The 26,309-nt window shown below is 47.9% G+C and overlaps 8 protein-coding genes across 8 annotated transcripts; 7 read left to right on the forward strand and 1 right to left on the reverse strand.

The window, feature by feature from the left end:
• Positions 1-491: 491 nt before the first annotated feature.
• TGAM01_v201291 (enterobactin synthetase component F) lies at positions 492-4,349 on the forward strand (the record flags this gene model as incomplete). The annotated part of the gene is made up of 1 exon (XM_018809113.1): positions 492-4,349. One exon carries the CDS (start codon positions 492-494, stop codon positions 4,347-4,349), a length of 3,858 nt encoding a protein of 1,285 aa, XP_018657688.1.
• Positions 4,350-5,613: 1,264 nt separating this feature from the next.
• On the forward strand, positions 5,614-7,619 carry TGAM01_v201292 (hypothetical protein; the record flags this gene model as incomplete). The annotated part of the gene is made up of 3 exons (XM_018809112.1): positions 5,614-6,360; positions 6,415-7,053; positions 7,110-7,619. 3 exons carry the CDS (start codon positions 5,614-5,616, stop codon positions 7,617-7,619), a joined length of 1,896 nt encoding a protein of 631 aa, XP_018657687.1.
• A 1,272-nt stretch (positions 7,620-8,891) lies between these two features.
• On the forward strand, positions 8,892-10,822 carry TGAM01_v201293 (major facilitator superfamily transporter; the record flags this gene model as incomplete). The annotated part of the gene is made up of 8 exons (XM_018809111.1): positions 8,892-9,095; positions 9,154-9,190; positions 9,249-9,344; positions 9,398-9,663; positions 9,725-10,312; positions 10,362-10,416; positions 10,468-10,533; positions 10,590-10,822. The coding sequence occupies 8 exons, from the start codon at positions 8,892-8,894 to the stop codon at positions 10,820-10,822; spliced, it is 1,545 nt and encodes a 514-aa protein (XP_018657686.1).
• A 700-nt stretch (positions 10,823-11,522) lies between these two features.
• TGAM01_v201294 (hypothetical protein) lies at positions 11,523-13,048 on the forward strand (the record flags this gene model as incomplete). The annotated part of the gene is made up of 2 exons (XM_018809110.1): positions 11,523-12,495; positions 12,552-13,048. The coding sequence occupies 2 exons, from the start codon at positions 11,523-11,525 to the stop codon at positions 13,046-13,048; spliced, it is 1,470 nt and encodes a 489-aa protein (XP_018657685.1).
• Positions 13,049-13,632: 584 nt separating this feature from the next.
• Positions 13,633-15,750, forward strand: TGAM01_v201295 (hypothetical protein; the record flags this gene model as incomplete). Its single annotated transcript, XM_024548734.1, has 1 exon — positions 13,633-15,750. One exon carries the CDS (start codon positions 13,633-13,635, stop codon positions 15,748-15,750), a length of 2,118 nt encoding a protein of 705 aa, XP_024406550.1.
• Positions 15,751-16,868: 1,118 nt separating this feature from the next.
• Positions 16,869-18,652, forward strand: TGAM01_v201296 (protein PNS1; the record flags this gene model as incomplete). The annotated part of the gene is made up of 3 exons (XM_018809108.1): positions 16,869-17,189; positions 17,259-18,281; positions 18,338-18,652. The coding sequence occupies 3 exons, from the start codon at positions 16,869-16,871 to the stop codon at positions 18,650-18,652; spliced, it is 1,659 nt and encodes a 552-aa protein (XP_018657683.1).
• A 345-nt stretch (positions 18,653-18,997) lies between these two features.
• On the reverse strand, positions 18,998-20,297 carry TGAM01_v201297 (hypothetical protein; the record flags this gene model as incomplete). The annotated part of the gene is made up of 3 exons (XM_018809107.1): positions 18,998-19,365; positions 19,425-19,913; positions 19,985-20,297. The coding sequence occupies 3 exons, from the start codon at positions 20,295-20,297 to the stop codon at positions 18,998-19,000; spliced, it is 1,170 nt and encodes a 389-aa protein (XP_018657682.1).
• A 2,572-nt stretch (positions 20,298-22,869) lies between these two features.
• On the forward strand, positions 22,870-25,851 carry TGAM01_v201298 (hypothetical protein; the record flags this gene model as incomplete). Its single annotated transcript, XM_024548735.1, has 1 exon — positions 22,870-25,851. The coding sequence occupies one exon, from the start codon at positions 22,870-22,872 to the stop codon at positions 25,849-25,851; it is 2,982 nt and encodes a 993-aa protein (XP_024406551.1).
• Positions 25,852-26,309: the final 458 nt, after the last annotated feature.

Consider the following 26,309-nt stretch of genomic DNA (forward strand, 5'->3'; position numbering starts at 1 on the left):
CAGGGACCGTATCAGGTAAGCACAGACTGCAATTGCCGGCTATAGCCTCAACCAAATTTTGTATAACCTCCCTGCTTTACGCCCTTCTCACATGGTGTCTTCGTCTTCCCCCACCAGTGTCTCTGCCTTTGCCAATTTTCTTTCTTCCGCCATATCTTACTTTCACGGCTTATTGTACTCTTGTAATACTTAATCTTCCAACAGCGAGAACAGGCGGCTAGACCAGGTAACACTCGCCACGCTAGAATATCAAGTGGGCCGAAAGCCCAAATCCTACCACACCAGCGATTGAGCCCAATTTCGAGCTGCAGGGCGTCGGGAAAAGATCAATTGGCGCTCATCAGAATTTCACAGCATCATAGCAGGGTGGTCGATAGCCAGACGGGCCTCAGCAGTTCTTCATCAGTTGCTACCCATCACTCAGATACTAATAGCCATTGCGCTGTCCGCTTGACTCCTCTTTGCTGCGACTGACTCGCCAAACTCCCAAGATGAGCGTCATTGATATCACCAAGGATCTGGCGGCTTTGTTCGAGCAACAGGCACAAGCTACGCCAGATGCCGTCGCCTTGGAGGACGAGAAACGGACTCTCACCTACGCAGAACTCGACAGCCTAACCTGGTCTTTGGCTGATCGTCTTCGGCAGTATGGCGTCGGCCGTGATGATCTGGTGGGAGTGCTGATGGGACGCAGTGCAGACAATGTCATTGCTTCTCTTGCTGCGCTGCGAGCGGGAGGCGCTTTTCTCGTGCTGGAGCTGGCCTATCCCACAGGCCTCCTTCAGGATGTCATTGACGATGCGAAGCCGACGGTCATTATCACGCAAAAGGCTCATGCGGCCAACATCAAGGCTGATATCCCTACCATCATCATCGACCAGCCTGAGCCATCCACCGACGGACATGCTGCCCCTATTGTTGTTGAGACGAGAGAGCCTCTCCCTGCGAGTGACGACTTGGATCGCCTGGCATTCGTGTCCTACTCATCAGGCACCACCGGCAAGCCAAAGGGCATTGCAAACCCTCACAGAGCGCCTGTTCTCAGCTACGATTTGAGATTCCGTACGAGCGACCTTGGGCCCGGTGATCGCGTCGCCTGCAACGTCTTTTTCGTCTGGGAAATGCTGCGTCCCTTGATCCGGGGGGCCACCACAGTTGCTGTTCCCGACGGCGCAAGTTATGATCCCATTGGGCTTGTTGAGTTTCTCGCTTCCAGGCGCATTACTGATACTCTCATGACCCCCACTCTGCTGACCACCGTGCTCTCACGGCATCCAAACCTTGGTGAGAAACTCCCGGAGCTGAGGTCATTGTGGCTGAATGGCGAGGTCGTCACAACAGATCTTGTACGACGGGCTTGTAGTGCCCTCCCCAACACCCGCCTCCTCAACGTCTACAGCGCCAGTGAAACCCACGAAATTGCCGTGGGTGACATCAAAACTTTCGTGGATTACGAGGCCCGCGTCTGTCCGGTAGGACCGCCTGTAGATCCTGAGCACATTTATATCCTGGACGAAGCAGGAAACAGGCTGGATGCTGGTGTAAGCGGCGAGCTTTTCGTCGGCGGCGACCTACTAGCGAGAGAGTACCTCAATCTCCCGGAAACAACGGCCATGGCTTTCCAAGTTGATCCTTTTGAGAAGAAAGAGGGCGCTCGAATGTATCGAACTGGAGACATGGCAAGGATGCTCCCTTCAGGCCTTCTTGAAATCACAGGCCGAGTCGGCGGCATGATCAAGACTCGTGGATACACCGTGCAGCCGGGTGCAGTTGAGACAACTATTGTGAAGCACTTAGCAGTGCGGGATTGCGCCGTAGTGGCTCACGGAGAGGGCTTGCAGAAGCAATTGGTGGCTTACATTGTCCCCGACAGCGACAATCTCCAGGGCCGTACCATTGTGGTTATCGATGAGGCTGGCCATAGTCCAGTTGCTCGACGAGCTCTGTCTGCCCATCTAGCACATTACATGATCCCGCCCCTTTGGGTTGAACTCAAGGAGCTGCCTACGCACGAAGTTTCTGGCAAAACCAACCTCAAAGCTCTCCCGCCTCCTCCAAGACCAAAGACGCCTGTGCAAACAGCCAAGCTGGAGAAGAACGTGACTATCAAGATGGATACCATTATCAAAATGTGGTCTGCGGCTCTGAATGTCCCAATCGCAATCATCACGCCAAAGCACGACTTCTTTGACCTGGGAGGACACTCTCTGATTCTCGCTGATCTTGCTAGTCGATTGACCAAGGCATTCGGCTTTCCTGTTCCTCTGGCTCCATTGGCTGGTAATCCGACGCTGGATGGACATTTGGAAGCTGTCAAGGCCGCTCGCGATGGCCACACCGAGGAGGTGCAGGCAGATCTCCCAGCCGTCCTGCGAGCTGATGCTGTACTGCCCGAGGACATTAGCGCTACAGGCGTGCAGATGAAACGCCTCAGCGATGCGGAAACGGTCTTGCTTACGGGAGCCACTGGTTACTTGGGAGCTTTCCTCCTGAAATACCTCCTCGAAAACACCTCAGCACACATTCTGTGCATGGTTCGATTCACTGACCCTTCAGGAGATTGCCGCCCTGCCGGAATGGCCCGAATCCGCAAGAACTTGATCGACTTGGGCATCTGGAGCGACTCGATGCTGGAACGTATGGAGATTGTACCAGGCAACCTGGCCAGGAGCCGATTGGGTCTATCTCCAGAGGCTTTCGAAGAGCTCGCATCTCGTGTTGAAGTCATAGTCCACTCAGCCGCCACTGTCAACCTCGTCTATCCATATGCCGCCCTGAGAAGCGCAAACGTGAACGGAACAAGGGAGATTATTCGTCTTGCCTCGCGTGGCGGAGCAACACTGCACCACGTCTCTACTAACGGCGTGCTGCCACCTTCACTTGAGGGTTGGTCCGAGGACACCATGATTGATTTTGACGATGTCCCCAACAAGCTACAAGATGGCTACGGACAGACAAAATGGGTTGCAGAGAAGCTGGTGGTTGAGGCAAGCAAGAGAGGCATCCCAGTGAAGATCTACCGACCAGGCACCATCAGCGGCCACAGCGTCACTGGTGCTGCTAACACATACGATCTTCTCAATGCCCTGGTTGTTGAATCGCTCCATCTCGGCCAGGCTCCCGATGTTGCCGACTGGGTCATGGAAATGACGCCCGTTGATTTCGTAAGCAGAGCCATCATCACACTGGCTGATCACACGCAAGGCCAGCAGTTGGTGTACCACCTGGGAGACCCCAGCCCGATCAAAGCATCATCTTTGTTTGATTCTCTAGCCGAGCTGGGCTACGAAACGGGACGCTTGGAGTGGGACGAATGGGTAGAGTTATGGAGGGAGAAGCGAGAGTCCCGCGGAGGAGACGAGCCTTTTACCGTGGATATCTTGCGTGGAGGAATGCCTACTGTCGACTCACTAAAGGGCTCCATTGTTCTCAAGGACGGTGCCACCCAGCCAACTCTAGACTTATATGGCTTGAAGCGCGTCAACATCGACAATGCCCTGCTTGAAACATATATGCGGCACTTTTACGCTCGAGGATGGCTCCCCAAGCCACCTCGTCGACTTACAGCCAACGGAACAGCTGCGGCTATTGGTGCAAAGAAGGGACGTCTGGCCGGTAAAGTAGCTATCATCACAGGTGCTTCGTCCGGCATCGGCGCTGCAGTCGCTGCAGGCCTCGCCAAGGAGGGCGCGTCTGTGGCTCTCGCAGCACGCCGAACCGACGCCCTCGAGGGCATCAAAGCCAAGATCAACAGCAGCATCAGCGGAAGCAAGGTCCTCATCCACAAGACCGACGTTTCAAACAAGAACCAGGTCGATGCCCTCGTCAAAGAAACCACGGAGAAGCTCGGCCCCGTCGACATCATCGTCTGCTGCGCCGGCGTCATGTACTACACCATGATGGCCAACGTCCAGACGGATGAGTGGGAGCGCACCGTCGACGTCAACTGCAAGGGCGTCCTCAACTGCATTGCCGCCACCGTCCCCGACATGCTGGCCCGCAAGACCGGCCACTTCGTCGCCATCTCCTCCGACGCAGGCCGCAAAGTGTTCCCCGGCCTGGGCGTCTACTCGGCCAGCAAGTTCTTCGTCGAGGCGACGCTACAAGCCCTGCGCGTGGAGAATGCGGGCTCGGGCCTTCGCGTGACTGCTATCCAGCCGGGCAACACGGCGACGGATCTGCTTGGCATGTCTACTGATGCCGAGGCCGTGAAGAAGTATGGCGAGCCGTCGGGGGCGAAGATTCTAGATCCGGAGGATGTGGCAAGGTCGATTGTGTATGCGGTGTGCCAGCCGGAGCATGTTGCGGTGAATGAGATTTTGATTGAGCCGAGGGATGAGCCCATTTAGATGAGCTGGAGATAAAGCATCGCGTACACATCTTGATACTCACTTATATGTCTGAATAGTCTCTTGTCTATAGTATCGTTTTAATCAAAACTTTGTTTATGAAATACATGCTCCATCTCAGCCTTTTACTCCAATCTCCATATCGATCATTGGTATCATACAGCAAGTGAAATTATACAACATACCGCCACATACCGGACCATCGCTGCGGATCGTCGGCCTCAGCAGAAATTGCTTGCAACGTCCACGCAAGCAGGACCCACTGCGGAGCCGAGCACCTCCGATTTTTCGGGATGCCGGCTTTCTTGCTTCAATGCTCTGAGATTGGACAAAGGTAGAGTCCATGGAGATTTTATTGGTCGAATGGGTCGAATTTATAGTGCCAAGCTGGGATAATACCAGGAACTGGTGGAAAATTGCTTCTCTCATTCACACCTAGCCATAGTTAGGCATTTGAGAAACGGTTGACGATCAGCAACTATCTCCATAACCTTGCAGGTTCTGGCAATTCCATCTCGAAATCCTTATCCGTATAGTAAACAGCGTTACCTATAGATATACAAGTCAATAAACCCTTCTCAATAGAAAATACAACGATTTTTATAACCATTCTCGTTCTAAATACAACAATCTCTTCACCTCTGCCATTACCGGCTCAACGGCACCTCGCCAACCACAATTTGTTTCAGACCAAGAGGATCGCCAACGCCCATCGTCTTGGCATTTTCCCTGCATCCAAGAAGTCTCATCAAATCATGCCCATTTTCTCACCCAGTCTCAAGACAAACTTCCTGCTCCCCTATTCTTCTTGGCGAACCAAACTTCCAGAACCGCCACGAATTTGGCGCCGTTACTGTCGATCATCAAACTTGGGCAGCCCACAAAGTCGAGGGTAAGTGGGTATAGTAAAAAAGGGGAAAGGGCCGCGTATGACGATGTGCGATGAGAATTCGTTTTTAAAACAAAGCTACCAGCCCACTTGGAGAGTTTGTGGGAAGTAGTCGACTTTTTAATTCTTGGTTTTCTTCATTGTGCATTTTTGACTGTCTTTCCTGGTTAATTCATTCATTTGATACATTTCGAGTTGCTGAGCCAGTCTTGAAGGCTACTGCACATAAGCTCTCAACTATCGCCAGCATCTATTGCGATGAGTCCACCTCCAGATACCCATCTTGTACTTCATTCATGAAAGCGTCTATATCCATTCTTCTCTATTAATTTCTTTCATATACACGTTTCTAAATTTTGACAAAACGTCCACGCAATGCGCTTTTCTTCTCTCTTCAGCGCGGCCGCGCTCTTCTTCCACTCTGCTCTAGCCGACGTCCCGCTCATCACAAACGCAACCGAATACATAGATCTGGCCAACTCGCAAGGCGGATTTCCCAGCCAAACATTTCGCTCTTCAGCCATTGTTGCCCCCATCTTCTTCGTAAACAAGTGGGAAAAAGATCAAGTCGACAATGCATCATATATCTTTCTGGGTACAGTTTACGGAGAATGGAAAGCAGGGCCCATGATATTCGACGCTCGCGATATGAGTCTCATATACGCAGATCAAAGATATGAAAATACTTATACATCAAACGTACATACCATCAACGGCTCACGCTATCTTGCCTTCTGGGAGGGCGGTCATACGCGCGGCCACGCCAATGGAAACTGCCTCTTCTTCGACCAAGACTACAACCTCAAATACACCGTCACGGCGCAAGGGCTCGGCGATGCGGAGGCCGATATGCACGAGCTTAGTGTTACGAAAGACGACAGCGTTATTTTTTCAACATATTTTAATATTCCTTATGATTGCACCTCTGTGGGAGGACCCGACAACGCCCTTCTCATGGACAGCGGCTTCCAGGAGGTCGATGCAGCAACCAATCAGTTAGTCTTCGACTGGCATGCCTCCAGATTCTTTGATATAAGCGACTCGTTCGCCTTATACAACGAAGATTATGGTGTCAGCCCGGACTCTGGCTTTGACTTTTTCCACATAAACTCTGTACAGAAGGTGAGCCTCTAAAGAGATACGATACAGGGATTCATTATCGTTAATAATTTATAGACTGATGACGGCAACTACCTCGTCTCTAGTCGCCACCTCTCCCTCCTCACTCTTATAGACGGCAAAGACGGCCACCCAATCTGGATACTCGGCGGCAGGAAGAACCAATTCACTGACCTCTCCAACGGCGAAGCCACCAACATCGGCTGGCAGCACGATGCCCGCATCCTTCCCTCCGACAACCCGAGCGAGACTCACATCACCCTCTTCGACAACCACGGCGAATACAGCGGCGTCTGCCAGGAAAAATGCCAAAGCCGCGCTCTCCACATCGCTGTTGACCCCGTCGCCCTCACCGCCCGAGTAGTCAGTCAGTTCTTCCACCCAGAAAATATCGACTCCGGCGCTATGGGAGGATACCAAACGCTCGGCAGCGGGAATGTCATGACAGGATGGGGACATAATCCCGGCTTTGTAGAGTATAAGAGTGACGGAACGCCCGTGATGGACTTCCAGAGAGGAATCATTGGCGGCGAGGTGTTGGCAGACATGTTCGCCTACAGAGTGAACAAGGGAGACTGGACCGGAAGGCCACCGTGGCCACCGACTGTGGCTGCTGATGCACCTAATGCCAGCACGATAGATGCCACCGTTTACGTTTCATGGAACGGTGCAACAGATGTATCCTCATGGGCCATAGTAAGCCACTCCATCTCTTCCACATCTCATAGCATAGAATACTGACCGCAACGTAGTTTGCCTCCGACGATCACAAGACCATAAGCAACTATACAAATCTCATTGCCGAATCTCCTCGGCAGGGATTTGAGACCGTTATCCCTCTCACAACAAAAGATATCGCTCGTCGGTACCTCGCCGCAGCAGCGGTATCTTCCTCCGGCAATGTCCTTGGCTCAACGGTCGTCATCGACCTTGCAAACGATGGCCAGCCTGCTATAGTCACAAGCGATATAGTTAGCTTGAAGCCGCCATCCCCCCCTCCTCCTCCGCCACCCGCATCACCGCCGCCGCAATCATCTCCAGTACCACCGACGCCTCCATCGCCGCCTTCACCGCCATCACCGTCAGCCTCAATCTCTTCCGAAGAACAAAGTCTCAGCACTGGCACGTTAGGAGTGATGGGTGGCTCAGTATTTAGCGTTGTGGGCGTTTTTTATGCAGGAGCATTCTATTGGCGAAAGAGAGCAAGATCAAAGCGTGGCCATGGAGAAGAAGGATACAGAATGGTTGATAGGGAAGACTAAGAGGTAAGACGAAACTTAGACAACACATTAATATAATAGACAAATGAAGGCTTCATATTGGATCAGAGAAATAGAAGAAAGCGCCATGCACTCCATAAGTAGAGGCATTCATAAAAGTAGTATGCAAGCAGTATTTAGTTATAAAAGGCCTTGAGTTGAAAGACTGAAGCGCAAGTCTAGAGCTAAATCATTCTTTCTTATCTTGTCCCATTTTTGGTAATAGTTATCATGGGTATCAGTTTCTAGCTCTGCTTTAATAGCAAGTATCTTCACACGACCCATGCCAGAAGTATCGCCCAGAATCTAGACGAAGACTCCTTAAAGCCATGATCTGCGTCATTCATGCAGTTTATGTTCGAGCTGCAGCCGAATCGCTGCATGGAATCGTTAAGCTGCTTACACTGGTAGGGTTACTCTGAGAAAGGGTCACTTTCGGAACAAACAAGATCAAGCACTACTGTATGCGAGTACTACTCTGATAGAGATAAATTCCGAAGAAGCTAATGCAATTTATTCATAAACTGACACCCTTTAGACAGCCGCCTTGTTCCAATTAGCTGATAAGACAGGGCCTATCAGTAATCGCAACGGCTCTATCGTTGCCTGAAAGACAGTGGATATGCCGGGCATATCGGAATCACATAGCCCGAGATAAGGCCAAAGCCAGCCAACTCCAGGCAATTGCCGTGGATTTCGCTTCCGGTGCACATGACGATCTCTGCGTCACCGGCTATTCTCATCCCTGCATAGCTTTTCACCTTAGCCTCTCCCCACACTACGCTATGCCGAAGAGGCAAGATTGACGAGTTGATAAACATGCTGTTTGCTCAGCGCTTTGCACGCATGTACATGGAGGCAAATATTGCGTTACGTATAGATTGTGTAGAATGAACGAGCAAAGGAATGAAGTATGCTGTTATGCTATTATGACAGATAATGTGCGCAGGGGACTAATACCTCCGGATCGGACGATATGCAATGCACGGATCTGGAGCACGCAACAGCATCCTGAGTGTCTTATCTTTCGCCGAAAGTCAATCGCCTTCCGCATAGGTCTTGTAGATAGTGTGTAGATACACCCCTGTATCTGTGAGGAGAGAGCGGGGTTTGGTATCGGAGTAAGACAATGTAACCACATCCTATTTAAGAGGTAGGGTTGATCAACCAGTTCAGGCGAATTTCAATTTATTCAATTTCCGAGTTATGTAGAGGGAGTGTACACCGCTTCCTTTTTTCTTTTTTACATCTACGTATAACTATACTAGGTTCACAATGGCGGACGACACGACAGAAAAGACCGACAAGGTCGACCATGAGGTCCCTCGTTCTACGGCCGTTGTTGAGAAGGGAGAGGTTGTCGAAATCGATGCCGATGACGCTCTTAACGCCGTTGCCGGCCTTGATGCCGCCACTTTGCAGCTTGATGAGGAGACCGAGCGACGTTTATTGCGCAAGATCGATATGAATCTTATGCCTGTTAGTTATGGCATTTGTATGCGTCTTGTCAGTCGGCTAACTATTTATTACCTTCCAGCTAATGTGTATTATTTACGGCCTCAATTACCTTGACAGTGAGAAACGTCATACCGCTAATCGTGAGTATTGTGTACAGCATCTAACATTTGATAGAAACGACGTTATCATATGCTAGTATCATGGGCTTAAAAACCGACCTCAAACTTGTTGGCGACAACTACCAGTGGCTATCGAGCTTATTTTATTTCGGTAAACCGTCTTCTTCGAATTTTCTGGAGATAGTCGACTGATGTTATACAAAGGATACCTTGGCTGGGAATTTCCAACAAATCGCCTCCTACAACGATTACCGCTCGCGAAATATTCCGCCTTCAACATCATCATGTGGGGACTTGTCCTTGCTTTGTTTGCTACTACTGAGAACTTTGGAGGAGCTGTGGTTATTCGTCTCTTTCTAGGAGTTTTTGAAGCTGCTGTCACTCCTGGATTCACTTTATTTGTATCGCAGTGGTATACAAAGAAAGAGCAAGGATTTAGAACCAGTATATGGTTCAGCTTCAATGGCTTTGTATGGCAACTTATTAACAACCCCTTTTCTTTTTGTATCATTATTGCTAACATTGCTGGAGGCTCAAATTTTTGGCGGCTTGGTAGCATATGGCTTCGCTCGCGGTGCCGACATCCACGGATTTTCGATTGCACCCTGGAAAGCGATTTTTATCTTTACTGGAGTATTAACGAGCACCATGGGAATAATCTTCTTTTTCGTCATGCCCGATAATCAGCTGAACGCGAGATTTCTTACCAAAGAAGAGCGTGTGTTGGCTGTCCACCGGATCAAAGTCAACGAACAGGGTATCGGAAATAAGCACTTTAAATGGTACCAGGTCAAGGAGGCTTTAACAGACCCTATCGTGTGGGGCTTCGTGTTGTACGCATTGCTTTCTGATATTCCTAATGGTGGAATTTCCAACTTCTTCAGCCAACTCATTGTCTCGTTTGGCTACACTCCCGAGCAGAGCTTGCTCTATGGCACTCCTGGTGGAGCAGTCGAAGTCGTCACGCTGCTCCTTTGCGGATTTCTGGGAGATAGACTTGGGAGCCGCCTCTTGGTGTCTATAGCTGCCCTCGTACTGTCCATGGTCGGCATGATCATGATTATTGCAATCCCGTTGGACCGGCCTGCTGGCAGACTGGCTGGTTACTATCTCACTCAGGTAATTATGCAGTGAAGATGGGGATGAGGATCAAACTAACATCAACCAGGCAGATGCTGCTCCTTTCGTCGCAATTTTGTCCTTGATATCTACAAACGTCGCGGGTAAGAAGACCAACAAATTTGTGTGTATTTCACGTACTAATGCATTGCTAGGATGGACTAAGAAGACGACGGTAGCAGCAATGTATCTGGTAGCTTACTGCGTTGGGAATATTATCGGTAAGCATCGTGCATACACACTGCATTAGCCTCACAATTTATTGACCCTCATTCAGGACCCCAGACTTTCCGACCGAAAGATGCTCCCGAATACCGACCAGGCGAAATCACCATCTTGGTTTGCTGGGCACTGTGTATCGTAGACCTTGTCTTCATCTGGGCATATTACCGCCGACAAAACGCCAAGAAGCGCCTCGTTCGGGCAGATCCGTCTTACACCAGAATTGAGAATCAAGAATTCCTTGATTTGACGGATAAGGAAAATGCTGAATTTAGCTACTCGCTATAGAGAGAGGCATTATATCTGGGCTTGGCATTTGCAGCTTACCGGCTGCATCGAGTTACACGAGAGTGAGGGGGCCTGTATGGGCAATTTATACACTTAGAGCAACTATTACGACGAATTACAAATGTATATCTACATGTAGTCTCGTTACATACTACATGAGAGCCCGCTGACAGCGCCCGTTTTCTAAATCCGTGTAGCGCAAGGCAACGCTAAAAGCTGATTGTCTCGCCCGGCTCAGATTATTAATTGCTTATTGCCTTATTCGTACCTAAACAACATTCGCATTGCCCCAACTATCTCTAGTCGCGACAACATGCTACGAATTTGGCTCATCCTGGAGAATAGGATGCACTCAACCCTGTTAGTTGGTAAGCTACGGCGTTCTCGATTCGAGCGAACCTAATAGTATATGAGTAAATTGCCTGATTTCATGTACATTCTCTGGGACTTACACCTGCTGGTGGGATCGGCTTTGGCCCATAACACACCTTAATTCCGTGAGGCGCGTGGTGAAGAAGATTAGGTGAGCAGCCACGTCAAAGTAACTCCCCCGAATCCCCATGTTGACTAGATCTAAATACATGTATATAAGCCGTGCCGAGTCATACTTTTCACGAATTTTTTCTCAGCATAGTAAAGCAGAAGCCCCAGTCTATGCGCAGACATTCCTACATAAATGGTTTGGCAAACTTGACTTACAATGATTTCGATAACATCTGGTCCTGAGTTCCACACTGATCCTCCCCCGGGAGCCTCTTCAACTTCATCGATCGAGCAAGATGCGCCGGCTCTCCTAGGGTTACATCGTGAGGCCCCCAATCTCCGCATCTATACAGCCTCTTCTATCAATTATGAAGCATTGAATCGAATCAATGACAGGTCTGTCACAACTCTGCCTGTAGCTACCGTGCGCCCTACGGATGAAGCCGAAATTTCTACAGCGGTGCGATATATCTCTCAGAATGGATTAACTTTGGCAATTCGGAATTCTGGCGTCGACCAAGGGGGCAGGAGCCGCGCTTTTGGGCCCAAAGATGTCTCGCTTGACGTTCGCTCTGTGGATAAAATGATTCTGTCCGCGGATCGGCAGCATGTAACGGTCGAAGGAGGAGTGTCATCCGAAAGGCTACTCAAATTCCTAGACGAGCACGGCCTTGCAACGCCAACGCCCCTTTCTCTTGTAGTTGGTTATGTCGGCTTTGCCTGTGGCGGTGGATATAGCTCATGGAATGGTACCATGGGCATGGCCGCGGACAATATCCTCGGCGGAAGGGTTGTCCTGGCTGATGGGCGTATTATGGACACAGGCGATGCTGACTGCGACCCCGATGTGCTCTGGACGCTTCGCGGTGGCGGAGCTGGTGTCGTTGGTGTAGTTTCTTGTCTCCGCGTTCGAGTACACCGTCGTCCGACCCTTCTAGGCGGGCTAGTTGGGTTCCCTCAGAAAGAAGCGGCCCAAATCACTGAGAGGCTCGCCAAACTGTATGCATGGAAGAAGCCTAATAAGCTCGTGGCCGATGTAGGCATCGTGCACCCACCGGGGGGCGAAGGCTTATTCTTTTTCCTTCCTGCCTGGGCTCTGGACGAAGACAAGAGCGATCTTGATGAGGCAAAAGATTATCTTGAGCGCATGTTGAGTCTTGGAACCGTGCTGGTCAATACAGTCCAAGAGAGTAAGCTTCGAGTACTCGTCATTCTCTCGCCTGGAAACGCTGACAATTAACCATAGCTACGCCGTACGGATTTACTATGTCCGTTAAGAACCCCGAACTTTTTGCAGAACTCATATTTTTCCGGAAGACAGTCTCAGTTCCTGTCTGGTCGGAAGAGCTCGGCCGCATCCTGTCAGAGCCACTACCAAATTCTACATCAATTGTTGTCATCCACGATAGACATGGAGCAGGCACACGAGGTTCTGGTTCCACCCTCATGACGAATGGAGCCTTTTCAAATCGTGAACCACACGTGATGCTCGGCATTTTCGCAGCGGCGCCTCCCGATGATGAAGAGGGACTGAAGAGTTGTGATGCGTGGGTAAATAAGGTGTCCGATGGCATTAACGCAGCAGGTCTTGCTATGCCGCACAAGTATCTCAACTTCTGTTCACCTCATAAGGGTGACGGTCTTCATTACTACGGAGCTGATGGTCTGGCTCGAATCAGATCTATCAAGAGTCGGCTCGACCCGTTAAATCTATTCGCAAAGAGTACGCCTGATTTAGCATAATAAAATAACAGTTTCATTCAGTATCTAGTAGTTTTACCGACGATCACATAACCATATTGCAAGCCCTGGTTTCAGAATCGGATTGCTGTATCTTACCTTTCTTCTCGCCGGAAATGAAATCTCACTCTGAGCCATGACTTTTCCCGGTGGCTGTAGATACAAGTATTGCGATGATTGGAGTATAACGTGAATTTCGCGTCATACTCCGGCTAAATTGTTTGTCTCTCCAATAGATGGCTCATCCCGGTCTGGACAGGAGCATGGTTATGAGAAAATGAAACAAAGAACGCTGCACACACTTTCCGCCGTAAAATACCTGTAGCCAGTAACAATGCTATCTCTGCCCCTCGTTTAGCGGGATTTAGGCATGCGGGGAAGCACCTGTATTAGGTGCTTCGTAATGCGGAAGTGGAACAGACAGATCTTGATTCTGGAATTATAGCTTCGGTATGAAGATATGCTCCATCTCCGTTCGCACAGCTATTCTCGTAATTAGTTATCATTCTCACCCGTTATAATTAATGTATAAAGAGTGGTCGGTTGTTCTCGAATAAATAGCTGAATTCTAAGCCTCAAGAACCACAATGAACAAATCACAACTGCCACACGACTACCTAGAGAGAGTCTATGCAGGAGTACTTGGGAAACTTATTGGCGTGTATGTCGGACGCCCATTCGAAAACTGGACTCATCAGAGAATAATTGAAGAGCTCGGCCACATTCGCGGCTACGTTCATGAAAGACTTGGTGATCCCCTCGTCGTCACTGATGACGATGTCTCTGGCACATTTCAGTTTGTGAGGGCTCTAGAAGAGCACGGGTGCAATCCTGACATATCTTCTGAAGACATTGGAAAAACCTGGCTCAATAATGTTATAGAGAATCGCACAATATTCTGGTGGGGCGGTAGGGGTATGTCAACAGAACATACAGCCTTCTTGAATTTGAAGCGAGGCATACCTGCGCCTCTTAGTGGTGCGATACAGACAAATGGACGGACAGTTGCTGAGCAAATAGGTGCGCAAATCTTCATTGATGGCTGGGCTCTAGTAGCTCCGGGGAATCCTAGCCTTGCAGCCAAGCTTGCTCGCGCTGCTGGCTCAGTTAGCCATGATGGAGAGGCTGTATATGCTGCTCAATTGTGGGCTGCAATGGAGTCAGAAGCCTTCATATCAAAGGACATCGACCACCTTCTCAACACTGGCCTTTCAACTATCCCTGAAGACTCTCTCGTTGCTCGTGTAATCGGAAACGTTCGGAAATGGGTCGCAGAAGATGGGGATTGGACGAAAACCCGCCAGCGCATAGAGGAGTCGTATGGATACGACAAGTTTCATGGCATTTGCCATGTAATTCCCAACCATGCCCTTATGATAATGGCTGTACTTTACGCTAGCAATGATTTTGATGAAGCTATGCACATCATCAATACCTGCGGCTGGGACACGGACTGCAATTCTGGTAACGTGGGCTGCCTTGTTGGCATCATGCTTGGACTCCCTGCTTTCCAAGGGAATTATGACTGGAGGGGTCCATTGGCAGACCGTGCTCTCATTTCGAGTGCAGATGGTGGATATTCCATCAACAACGCTGCCCGGATTGCATACGACATTGCCAACAAGGGCCGACTGCTGGCTGGCCACGATACCCTTCAACCTCCAAAGCGTGGCGCGCAATTCCACTTTAGCCTTCCAGGAAGCGTTCAGGGCTTTCAGCTGTCATGGCCGTCTGGCAGTGGGCAGGGCGCTTCAGCTGTGCTACAGCAGCGAGTCAATGATGCCCATGGCCCTGGATTGGCGATAGATGTGGAAAATATATACAGAGAACCAGGCCAGATTGAGGTTCTTACTCAGACCTTTACACCGAAAGAGGTCTTATATATGAAGACTTATGAGTTGATGGCATCACCACTGTTATACCCAGGTCAGACAGTCATGGCCAAAGTGTACATCGGTGGCGAGGGAGACGGCAATATAAGTATTGGGCTGAGGTTGAAGGTATATAGCCGAAACGATGACCTGGTCGAAGTTGATGGCCCTGCTGTTACACTTGCCATTGGGGAGACTCAATCCCTACTTTGGACAATACCAGATGAAATGGACAGTCAGCCTATTCAGAAGATTGGTATCGTGCTTAGATGGGGTTCAGCACAACCTTTTGAAGGTACCGTTTGGCTTGACAGCCTTTCCTGGACAGGCGTGCCTAATATGATACTCAAAGTACCTCAACAGCAGCCGTGTGGATTCTGGCGCCGTGCTTGGATCAATGGCGCCGATAATTTCAGCAACTCTTCGTTCCTGATTGCCCAAGGGCAAGGCGAGGGCATTATAATTTACGGCACGCGAGAATGGGATAACTACAGTATCACAATTCCGAATTTCATGGTCAAATTCGGGGCTCCAGCTGGTCTAGCTATCAGAGTTCAAGGACTCAACCGTTACTACGCCGTAACTTTCACTGCCGATAAGAGGATCAACGTCGTTAAGGCACACGACGCGCACAGGAGCATACTCTCATCTGCGGCGTTTCCATGGGAGTTGGACTATAAATATCGAGTAACATTGGCAGCTCATGGCGAGAACATTGTTGCTCGTGTTGGTGATACAGAATTACGTTCTGTTGATGGTGCGTACAGAGGAGGAGGATTTGGGCTTATCGCCACAGACGGCTGTGTTTCAGCAGATTGCTTTGTTATTTCATAGAGTATCTACATGTAAACCGATGCGCGCGGTTAGAGGATAGAGAACACGCAAGCTCCAGCTTTTTTGACACAATTCATTTGTAAAGATTCGATGAAATATATCAAGAAAGGATCAGAGGCAAAACGTAAAAAAAAAAAAAAAAAATCGGGATTGTACGCGACTCCTTTACTACTTGAAAGCTGCTCGTTACAGTCTTTCGAAACGCATTTGATGATCTAATCGTGGCCAAGCGAACTATTGAGCTGATGGTAGGTATCAATGCATGGAGTTAAGTGGCAAGAGCAGATGAGCAAGTAGATGCATGTACGGAGCCCAAATAGGTACGATTAGACGTAGAAAGGGCTGTCGAGGCCAAGTTACCACTATCAGAGAGCAGTGTGGCATACACATGTTTTTACTGCCTACCAAGGGAAATATATACTGTGTGACGACAATGTGTATATGTTGGTACTCGAAAATAAGAGAAGGATGAATAACAATGCTACGACTTAATGTACAAGTACACTATGCCGACAAAACATCAATCCCTGATCGATCTGAAGATCTTCCATTTTCCCGTTAGTCTATCTATTCATCTCGATTTCTCTATTCATTAAAGCACACTATACTTTATAGCCCTTATCATTTCAAACAGTCTGCATGCGGCCTCTTCCGGCTCTCCTTAGCAGCTAACAATAAGCCACCAGGGCAGCTCCAAAGTCTATCCCAGACCGCGGCTTTAGCGCCGGATAGGCCGATCACAGCAGCCATTCAAATCTCCGAGGCGCTGTATCCAGCGAATGGGGACCTAGTCGCTACCGATCGGAACCCGCTAATCTGATAGCTGCGATGTCATGACCTCATCCATTACAGCGTCGCTGCAGAGGTAGGTAGCTGAGCTCTGTACCTGCAGCTGTTTGCAGTTCCACGTGAAAATCCATGGCTCACTCCAAAGCCCTCGTGGCTCTCTTGCCTTTTGGTTTACCTCGTAATTTGCCTTATCCCTTCATCTCTCCCTTCCATTGCGCTTTGTGTGTAAATGATCTGAGACATCTCTACCACCCCCCTCGCCGTCTTTAGCCATAGATTGGGCGCCAGTCTTTCTCTCTAATCAGCTGTCGTTGAATTTGATATGCACGATGGGTGAAGCAGACAAATACCGGCAGCAGGGCGATTCCCAACAGAATCAACCGCAATATCAACATCAGGGCCAGAGCCAAAATCATGGCGACTACCAGAACCAGGCTCAGTATAATCAGGGATACAACAACAATATTCCAGCGTACAATGGCAACCACCAGCAGCAGCAGCCCATGAATGGCTACCAGGATCATCCATATGGCCCTCCTCCGCCCTACAGCTTCAACCCTCCCAAACGCGAAGACGACGAAAAATATTCTTTCAACGACGCATTCAAGCTTGAGAAGCCCAAATACAACGATTGGTGGGCGGGCCTTCTGGTAAGTGCTTCATTGGAGGACTCGTTCTTGTTGAATCATAGCTCTAACAAATGAATTTCTGTGTTGCAGTTCCTCGCAGCTTTCGGAGGCTATGTAGCCATCTCGGGCCTCTCGATTCACGGATATTCCAAAGGATTCGCTGGACACGGCATCTACGACGACTTAAATAGCTTTTCACTCAACAGTAATACCATTATACTCTTCGCCTTCTGTCTCGTTATTGCCTTCGTCTTCTCGTACATCTATGTCTGGCTGGCGCGCCTCTTTCCAAAGCAGTTTATTTGGATCACAGGCATCATCAACCTCGCCTGGGCGCTCGGAACCGCAATATACTACTTGATCAAAGGATACTGGTCTGCTGGAATAGTGTTCATCATCTTCGCCGCGTTCCTCATATTCGCGTTTTTTACCTGGATCAGCAGGATCCCCTTCTCAGCTCTGATGCTCAAGACAAGTATCGATGTCAGCAAGAAATATGGTCATGTTTATCTCGTAAGCCTCATTGGAGGTTTTTGCGCAACGGCATTGGCTGCCTGGTTCTCGGTTACACTCGTTGCCATCTATGTCTCTTACGAGCCATCGCCCGACAATCCGCGATGCTCTGTATCGGGGAATAACTGCAGCCACAGCAAGGTCATTGGTTTTGTCGTCTACGTGACGTTTGCAATGTTCTGGATTTCTGAGTGGTTAAAGAATACTATCCACACCATCATCGCTGGCGTTTATGGATCGTGGTACTTTTCACCGCATAACTTCCCAAAAAGGGCGACTCGCGGCGCTGCCAAAAGAGCACTCACTTACAGCTTCGGGTCCATATGCTTCGGAAGTCTCATAGTGGCCTTTATTCAGGCGCTGAAGCAACTGTGCAGTGTTGTTCGGTCGCAGGCAGCCAGCGAGGGGGGTGTCGCCGGTTGGATTACCTATGCCATCTTTTGTCTCCTTACTTGTGTAATAAGCATCATCGAATGGGCTGTGCAATTCGTTAACCGGTATGCATTTTGCCACATTGCTCTCTACGGTAAGGCATACATTGCTTCAGCCAAAGATACCTGGAGGATGATTAAGGATCGTGGCATCGATGCGCTTGTCAACGTGAGTTGCTACAATATATTCTGTTTATCTTGCACCTTACTAACAGTCACAAATAGGACTGCCTCGTTGGACCTGTGCTCTCTTTTGGTGCCATTTTCATTGGCTACGCATGCGCTCTCTTTGCTTATCTCTACCTTCTCGAAACTGACCCGCCATACAACCGTGACGGAGGGTTCACTGCCGTTATCATGGCCTATGCATTTTTAATCGGCTTTCAGATCGGGCATGTATTCACAACTCCTATTGGCAGCGGTATCGACACTATCTTCGTTGCAGCTGGTTGGGATCCTCAGGTAATGATAAGAGATCATCCAGAGCTATATCAGGAAATGATTAGAGTCTATCCCAAGGTGCAACAAGCTATTCATTGAGTCAAGCCACTGAATGGGATTAACGGCTTCTAAAATAGTTGTATCCTAATGACTTCTGTGCAATGATGTTCTTTGAGTTTAGTATCAGTGTTAATATGACAGGCGCTCAATACTAGTATCATTAACTGCTTATATGCTACGCTCATGTCATCTGGACAGTTTGATTGCTGTACATTCTTCTTCACAATCCATAGTGTTTTTTGTGGTAGACTTGGAGGTATTCATCTATTCATTGTGTCTTCTAATTAAGTAGGTATATTGAGAAATAAGTTCTACATATAAAGTTATATGTAAATGCCCCGAAAGACATTTCAAGATTCGAAGCGTCGCGTCTTTGCCATCGGCTTAATAGACGATGCTGTTGTGGTTACCCAGGTTAGACAGCAGGCCACAAGGACCATTGCTAACTGAGCCAGGGGTTCCTTGCTCATTGAAGTATCCGGATCCAGTCTGGTACTGGTTGGCATGGCAGACACCATTTCGGTCCACAACCAGGTAGCAACCGCCGGGATAGAAGAAAGAACCACGGCAGGCCGCAGTGTTGGAACAAGCCAAGCAGCACGAGTAGGAATCTGAGGCAGAGACAAGGGACAAGTAGTCTGGGTAGGCGGCCTGGATGGAAATATCACGACCGCCGTTGGCAGAGCTGATAATGTTGTCAGCGCCGCAGATTGCGTTGAAGGTCTCTTCAGGAGCCACAGCGGAAACAGTGTCTAGTTGGCAAGATTAGTCTACATGACAGACTCAAAAGTCAAAAGGGGGGTCATCTTACTGGAGGCGGTGATGTAGTTTGTAGTAGTGGAATCGATGGTTGAAGTGACAGTAACCGCGGTACCGAAAGTGATGGTGCTGGTAATCTCATTGGGCCAGACGGTATCGGTGTGAGTCTTGGTGACGGTTTTGCTGACAGTCTTGGTCTTGGGAACAGCAGTGATAGTGTGAGGCTTGGCGGTGACGGTGACACGCTTGTAGACAACGGGCTCAACGAGCTTGTTGCAGGTGACGGACTGGGGGTGCAGAGGAGGGTAGAAAGAGTGGCCGCCCTTGGGGTTCTTCTTGCACTGAACGACGTCCTTTCCACGCTCGAGGAGGTTCTTGGCGCTGCGGGCCTTGACCTTGGCGACGTAATCCTGGTTCTGAGAAACAGGAGTGAAGTCTGCGGGAGCAGGAATGGTGGTGGTTGATGTGGTTATAATGGTGGTGTCGACAGTTGTAATATCTGTCTGAGTGACAACATTGGTTGCAGTGGCGTAACGAGTCCCTTTTTACATGTTAGCACTTCCAAAGCCTGGCCGCATACATTGTGTCAAGATATCATGCATGTTTACTTACTCGTGATGGTGGTAGAAAGGACGTCTGTAGAAGTGGGCTCCGAAAGCACAGTCGAGACGGTCTTAGTTAAGGTCTTCGTCGCCGTCTTGGTCGGCGTGACGGTCGGGTGAGGAGTGACCGTGACCTTCTCGGTGTAAGTCAGGGTCTTGGTCTTGTAGTGCCAGTTCGTCGGGATGTGGTTGGTTGACTTGGGTCCCAGCACGGTGGTACAAGTGACGAACTCGTCAACGAGGCCACGCTGAGCATTGCGCTCGAAGGCGAGGGCACCGGAGCCCAGAGCCAGGAGAGAGACGACGGAGTTGACCTTGACCATGTTGACGGCGAGCTGTGTTTACTTTGAAAAGCCTACAGATGAAGTAGAGAATGTATGGTCAAGTCAACCTCTATATATATCTGTTTACTTAGCTTCTAACGATAAATTTTCTTTTTAACCTTATAATAACAATAATCACCATAGCCACTTCGTTGTTGTTCTCGATCCATTTGCATCCGCAGATAGCTTCAAAGAGCTAGTGGCCATTTGCATGGGCTCCCCCTGGTAGCTGAATCTATATTTCTACGATTAGCGCAGCTCCCGCATAGATTCAGGCAGAATTAGGCAATGGAGCGCAAAACTATTGCAATGCTTGTGTCAATAGCCAAGCACCTAACGCCAGCTGAAGAGCTGTTAGCGCCCCTCTTCAGGTGAAGCTATTGGGTCTAGATGCATCTGCCGCCGCGAGAAATTTCGAGCCCAAGCACGGAAGTGGCTAACGCCACAGGGGTAATTACATGTATCTGGAGCCGGTGACCACTTTCAGGGACCATCAAGAGCTTTTGGGAAGCTTTTGTGACTTATAAGCGCGGGCACAGCATCAATTTTGCGACGTCTCTTCCGTTTTCTATTTTTCTCTAGTCTTGAATAATATACGACTATAAAGGAGAGGAGTCAATTATGCAAATTGGTGGCGCAGGGACGAAAAGCTCCAGGACCCGCGACGAACAGCCAGCTGTGCCAGAAAGACATAATTTAGCTAAAAGGCTTGGTGTGTCTTGTTACCTTGGTTTTAATATATTTACGCTACGACATACTCTCACATTACTACTGTGAACCTTACTTGGCTTCTGACCCCGAGCCTAGCAAAACGCTGGCCAAAATTTTGTGGCATAATCAGTAGCAGCAGAACTAATGAGAACGAACGAACTGCAAAGCTGAGGCCTAAATATGCAAACACCGCTCTATTTAAGCCCTTCATATATGGAATGTGGATAACTTAATACTCGGAGTCTATTTGTTCTAGCCATATGTAAACGCCTAAAGATTTCTAATATTTTCTATTTCTCATTTTTTGAACTATCATGCGGTTTCTTTTCAGCGGCAAATCCATTTCTCCAAGATTAGCCATGCATCCCAACCAAGACGTAGGAGAAAGGCAATATAAACCGACATACACACCAAAATTACTGCCAGAGCTTAATAAATCTAAAAAGAACAAGAAAGAGAAAAAGGAAAATAATTGCCAGTAATTCATTTTCAACTTTTAACAAATGGTGGCGTTTCAAAAGATACGCGAAAATAGCTTCTCATTTCAGAAGAGCCTCGTAAACCTTGCACGGGATAATCGAAATCAATGGGCTTATCCTTTCTACTGATTGGGTGTTGGAAGAGAAACGTGGACCTATCATGTCAAGAGCAACAAGGCGCCTGCGTAAGGCACACAACTGGTAGAATTACGTGGACCTATCATAACTACGGCAATAAGTCACCTGCATAAGGCACACACATGAGGCGTAGTGAGAGGGGCAGAGCCTCGTGCTATAAAATCAGCCATAATACTTTATAGAAGCAACCTTACTATAGAGTTCCAATATTTCTTTCTCTACGCCGCCAGACACTCTGAGTTCTATTGTGCAGTTATTAGGTCACATTGATGATTCTCGCTCGCGAGAGAGGCTCTAGAAACTGAGTGCTGTGTTTTATTGGTAGAGCATGGCGTCGCAAAGCCCAACGGAAGGGAAGTCACTCGAACAAAAGGCAATCGCCGAGGCCAGATCACTTTTTCACCACTTGAAAGACGGCGATCAGGTTTTCCAAAGATGCATTGATCAGACACATAGTGTTTCGCACCTTGTTAAATGCGTGGATGACTTGAATTGCAAGCATAAAAGAAAAAGATCGTTCAAACTGTCAGAGAAACTCAAGAATAATGCAGAGAGACTACAATCATTCTCTTCTGTAGTGGAGCTTGCGGTCCATGCAAAAGCTGATGTCTTGTGCCCGCTATGGGCGCCAGTGATATTCATTATCGAAGTAAGAGAACGCTAGTTCTACAAATTTGATCTTTTAGTTTTACGGTCTAATCGCAGTCATGTCAGATATCTAAATCTCATTCGTATGTCGTACGAAATATCACGGCAATGGTCGAGATTCTTGCCGAGAACCTGCCACGCATAGCACTTTACCCAAGTCTAAAAGACCCGCATATGCAGACAGAGCTGCTTTTCGTCTTCAATGATATAACACGCTTCTGCGTGAAAGCCTTGGCTTTCTTCAAAATTAGTACATTGGGTGGGCACTCTTTTTCTCTTTCTTCCTTGCTTTCTTTTCTTCGTACACGCCGCTATGTATACCTCAAGAAATGATCGCTAATGATGTGAAAAGGTCGGCTCTGGAAAATGATGGTCTCTCCCCCTAAAGCAGAATTCCAAGAAAATGTTGATCGGCTAAGAAAGCACTTGCATGGCTTTCATGATGCTGCTAGAGCTATTGGGTGTGCAAAAGAATACGGTATCTTCTTTCATCTCTTCTTTCTATCTAGCATCCTGATCATTACTAAACTCGATGTATAGATCACCGCCAAAGGCAAGATCAGCTAGGAGCAATCAGCTTGCTCGGTGCGACGAATATGAGAGAAGTGCACCAGAGAAAGTTCCAAGGCAGAACGCCAAATACATGTGAATGGATCACTACAAATCCCACATTCGTCCAATGGCAATCGTCTAGAAGCCAAAGTAATCATGACCGCCTGTTATTTGTTTCAGGGAAGAGCGGCTGCGGGAAAAGTGTCCTTGCGTCATCTATTATTGAGAAGTTCCAGAAACAGAATAGGAGTACAATGTTCTTCTACTTTTCTAATCTGGATAGTAGCCAGCAGACCGTTGATGGTTTGGTACGATGGCTTTTGCACGACGCCTTAACATCAGCACCAGACGAACAGATGCGCAACACCATCCAGTCACGCATTTTAAATGGCCAACCTACAACATTTGATCTATGGGAAACATTTAATGAAGTTACGACCAAATCAAAAACCTCAATATACCTTATCATTGACGGGATCGATGAATGCCAAGACTCAATTAGTGGCTTATTCACGCAACTTCTTACAACGATCAACACGTCCTCGTCACTCAAAATGCTTCTAGTTGGTAGACCTCATATTTTTGAAGAGCATACTTCAATACAGCGAATTCACATTACCAATGATATTCTCCAAGCAGATATCAAGTCGTTCATCACGGCGGAAGCTCGAAAAATACAAACGTTAGGACAATCGGAAATTCAAGACATGGTCATCAAAGACATATGGGAAAAAGCTGATGGTATGTTTCTGTGGGCGAGGCTGGCCATGGATCAACTCCGCGGGGCATATAGTCGAAATGATATCAAGAAAGTATTGCAGTGCCTACCGCTCGGATTAGAAGATGCATATTGCCGCATTTTACACAGCATTATGAAGGAACATGGAGAGACCGGACTAGAGACCGCAAAAATAATTTTCAAAATTCTTGCTGCGTCTGGTAGAGCTTTGGAGTTGAAAGAGCTCCAGCATGCTCATGCAGTGGCATCTCAAATAAGTCTACCCGAGTTTGAAAGAGATCAGCTTGATGCATACAAATGTTTCAATCCCACAAGTATGTTGATGCAAACTTGTAGGGGCTTAATCTATATTGAGAACGACAAGGTCTGCCTAGTCCATCAAACGGCAAAAGAATTTTTGACAAGGCAAATTACACAATGGGGTTCGGAAATCTCGACTCTAAGAGTAGAACTTACAGACGCTCACGAGCTCTTTGTCAATACATGCATTGAGAGCATGAATAACGACGGATTTGAATGGTTTCATCAAAGAGAGGGCATGTTCTTGTCACATGACTTGATGTATCCTCCCTTTTTTCTATACGCTTTCAAATTCACTGTATATCACTTCAATAGAATGCGGGATCCTAGTGCAGAAACATTAGCGCGAGTAAAGCACTTTTTCGATACTCATTGGGCTTCTTTGATCGAAATCATTATCATCTCATGTTTCATAGAAGGGCCTATGTCTCCCACACCACAAGAATATCTAGAAGCTGCTGAATGGCTCGAAAACGGTTCAGCTAATCTTACCACAACGACAGATGAGGTCAAGAAGCATTTTCAGATGATATATCAAGCACATACGCAAAACTCGTGGCACTCTCAGCGATTACGTCTGCTGGGTCAATTCTTGGATTTGATTGACGAAGACGATATTGATACCTCTGATTCAGTAACGTGCGTTGTGCAAAGTCAAAGCTTTGACAACAAATCGGCTACATTGCAAGTTAAAGACCACTTCTCAAAAATGATCCATTTTCTAGCGGACGGTCCTCTTCTTTCGCTGTCAAAACAAGCCGACTTACTTTCTGTACTCAGCGCGATATTGCGAGGGCACAAATACATAAAAGATTTTTGGAGCCCCTTCGATGCGCTCTTCCGTTTACTTATGAGCAAGATAAGTAGCTTTCCAACCATCACTATCATTGGAATTGGCCAGCTATGCATAAACCCAAGGCCACATAACGCTCTGGAGATATTCCGCGTAGTTCTAAATAGGCTAGGCGATAACGATGATGAAATGAGGTACAACGTCTACGAATGCATGGGACGTTGCCATGAGAATCTGAAAAACTACGAAGAAGGGTTGAATTCACACCAAGATGCTTTGGCTGGACGTCGCCGCTTTTTCGGGCCCAAGCATAAGTACACAGCCGACAGTTTATTTTGGATTGGACGTTCGCTTTCCAACCTTGAGCGATATAGCGAAGCTGAACAATATTTTCGTGAACAGTTATCAGTATGCTTGCAAGTTTATGGATCAAACCATAAAGAAACAGCTACCGCTTGTAATTGGATTGGAGATTCGCTTTATGATCTCGGCCGATATAGCGAGTCTGAAGAATACTTTCGCCGAGATTTAGATATAAAACTGAAGGTTCTCGGGCCACAGCATGAAAATACAAAGTGGACCACGATTTGCTTGGCAAGATCGCTCTGCTGTCAGCTCAGGTACAACGACGCAGAGAACATCCTTCGGCAAATATGTCCTTCTGCGCCAGAAAGCTATAGGAAGACAACAAAACCGACGTCTTTAGCGATTTTATGGCTTGCTCGGGTATTACACTACCAAAGAAGAACTATTGAAGCGGTCAAAGTCCTTGCCGCGCTACTTCCTATGAGAAATGAGGTTTGTGACTTGGATCATGAGCTTACTGAAACAATTTTACTCTTTCTTAAACATTGTTTGAGCGGGCAGGGAGAGTACCTCGAAGCTGAAATCATGATGCGTCCGGCAATTATTGCTCAATATCGAAAACAAACAAATCCAAAAAACTCTTTCATTGTTGGCTATAAGGCGTACAATCCAGTAGAGAAATATCAGCAATATATGAGGTTTCAGGGCGGCGAGGATGAGAATGAGGATGAGGACGAAGAAGATTTTGGCTTTTACGAAAGTTGGGATATGTGTCATGTTGACGATGTGCTCTTGCTCTCGGACTATAAGAGAATGTGTGAAAACATTGAGGAACATGAAATGCAACCTGAAACAAAGGTCTTGTTGGCTTGGCTTGATTCTCTTTGAAGGATTTAATTGGACAATTATGTACTCCCTTGGACATTTTTCTGATTTCAATTCCTATCTCATGTTCAGCAGGTATAAAGCCTGAACAGATGTGCACCACCCTGATACTCATATTATTGAACGAATAATAGCTTACCTATTGAATGCTTCAAACTGCTGTGAGTATCTGTAAGAGCACAGCTTTCCTCCAACTACTACTCTCAGATGACAAATCCTACCATTCACTTAGAGAAGGGTAACAGCTCTAAATAGTCTGCGATGTCAGGAAACGTGGATATCTTGGCCTCGTTAAAGCACTACTCGGCTTGAATATTATTAATCGCAAGCTCTCGCAAGAACTTTTCAAAACTGCAACCCTAGTGAGTCATCGCACGACGAAAGGCCCGATTCTAAATCCCTCTTCCTCCTTGTCTAGTCAAGTTTCCAATTCCGTAGGCTTCGGATGTGTGAAAGCGTCG

Source organism: Trichoderma gamsii, assembly GCF_001481775.2.
Source record: "Trichoderma gamsii strain T6085 chromosome Unknown Scaffold_3.2, whole genome shotgun sequence".
Lineage (NCBI taxonomy): Eukaryota > Fungi > Ascomycota > Sordariomycetes > Hypocreales > Hypocreaceae > Trichoderma > Trichoderma gamsii.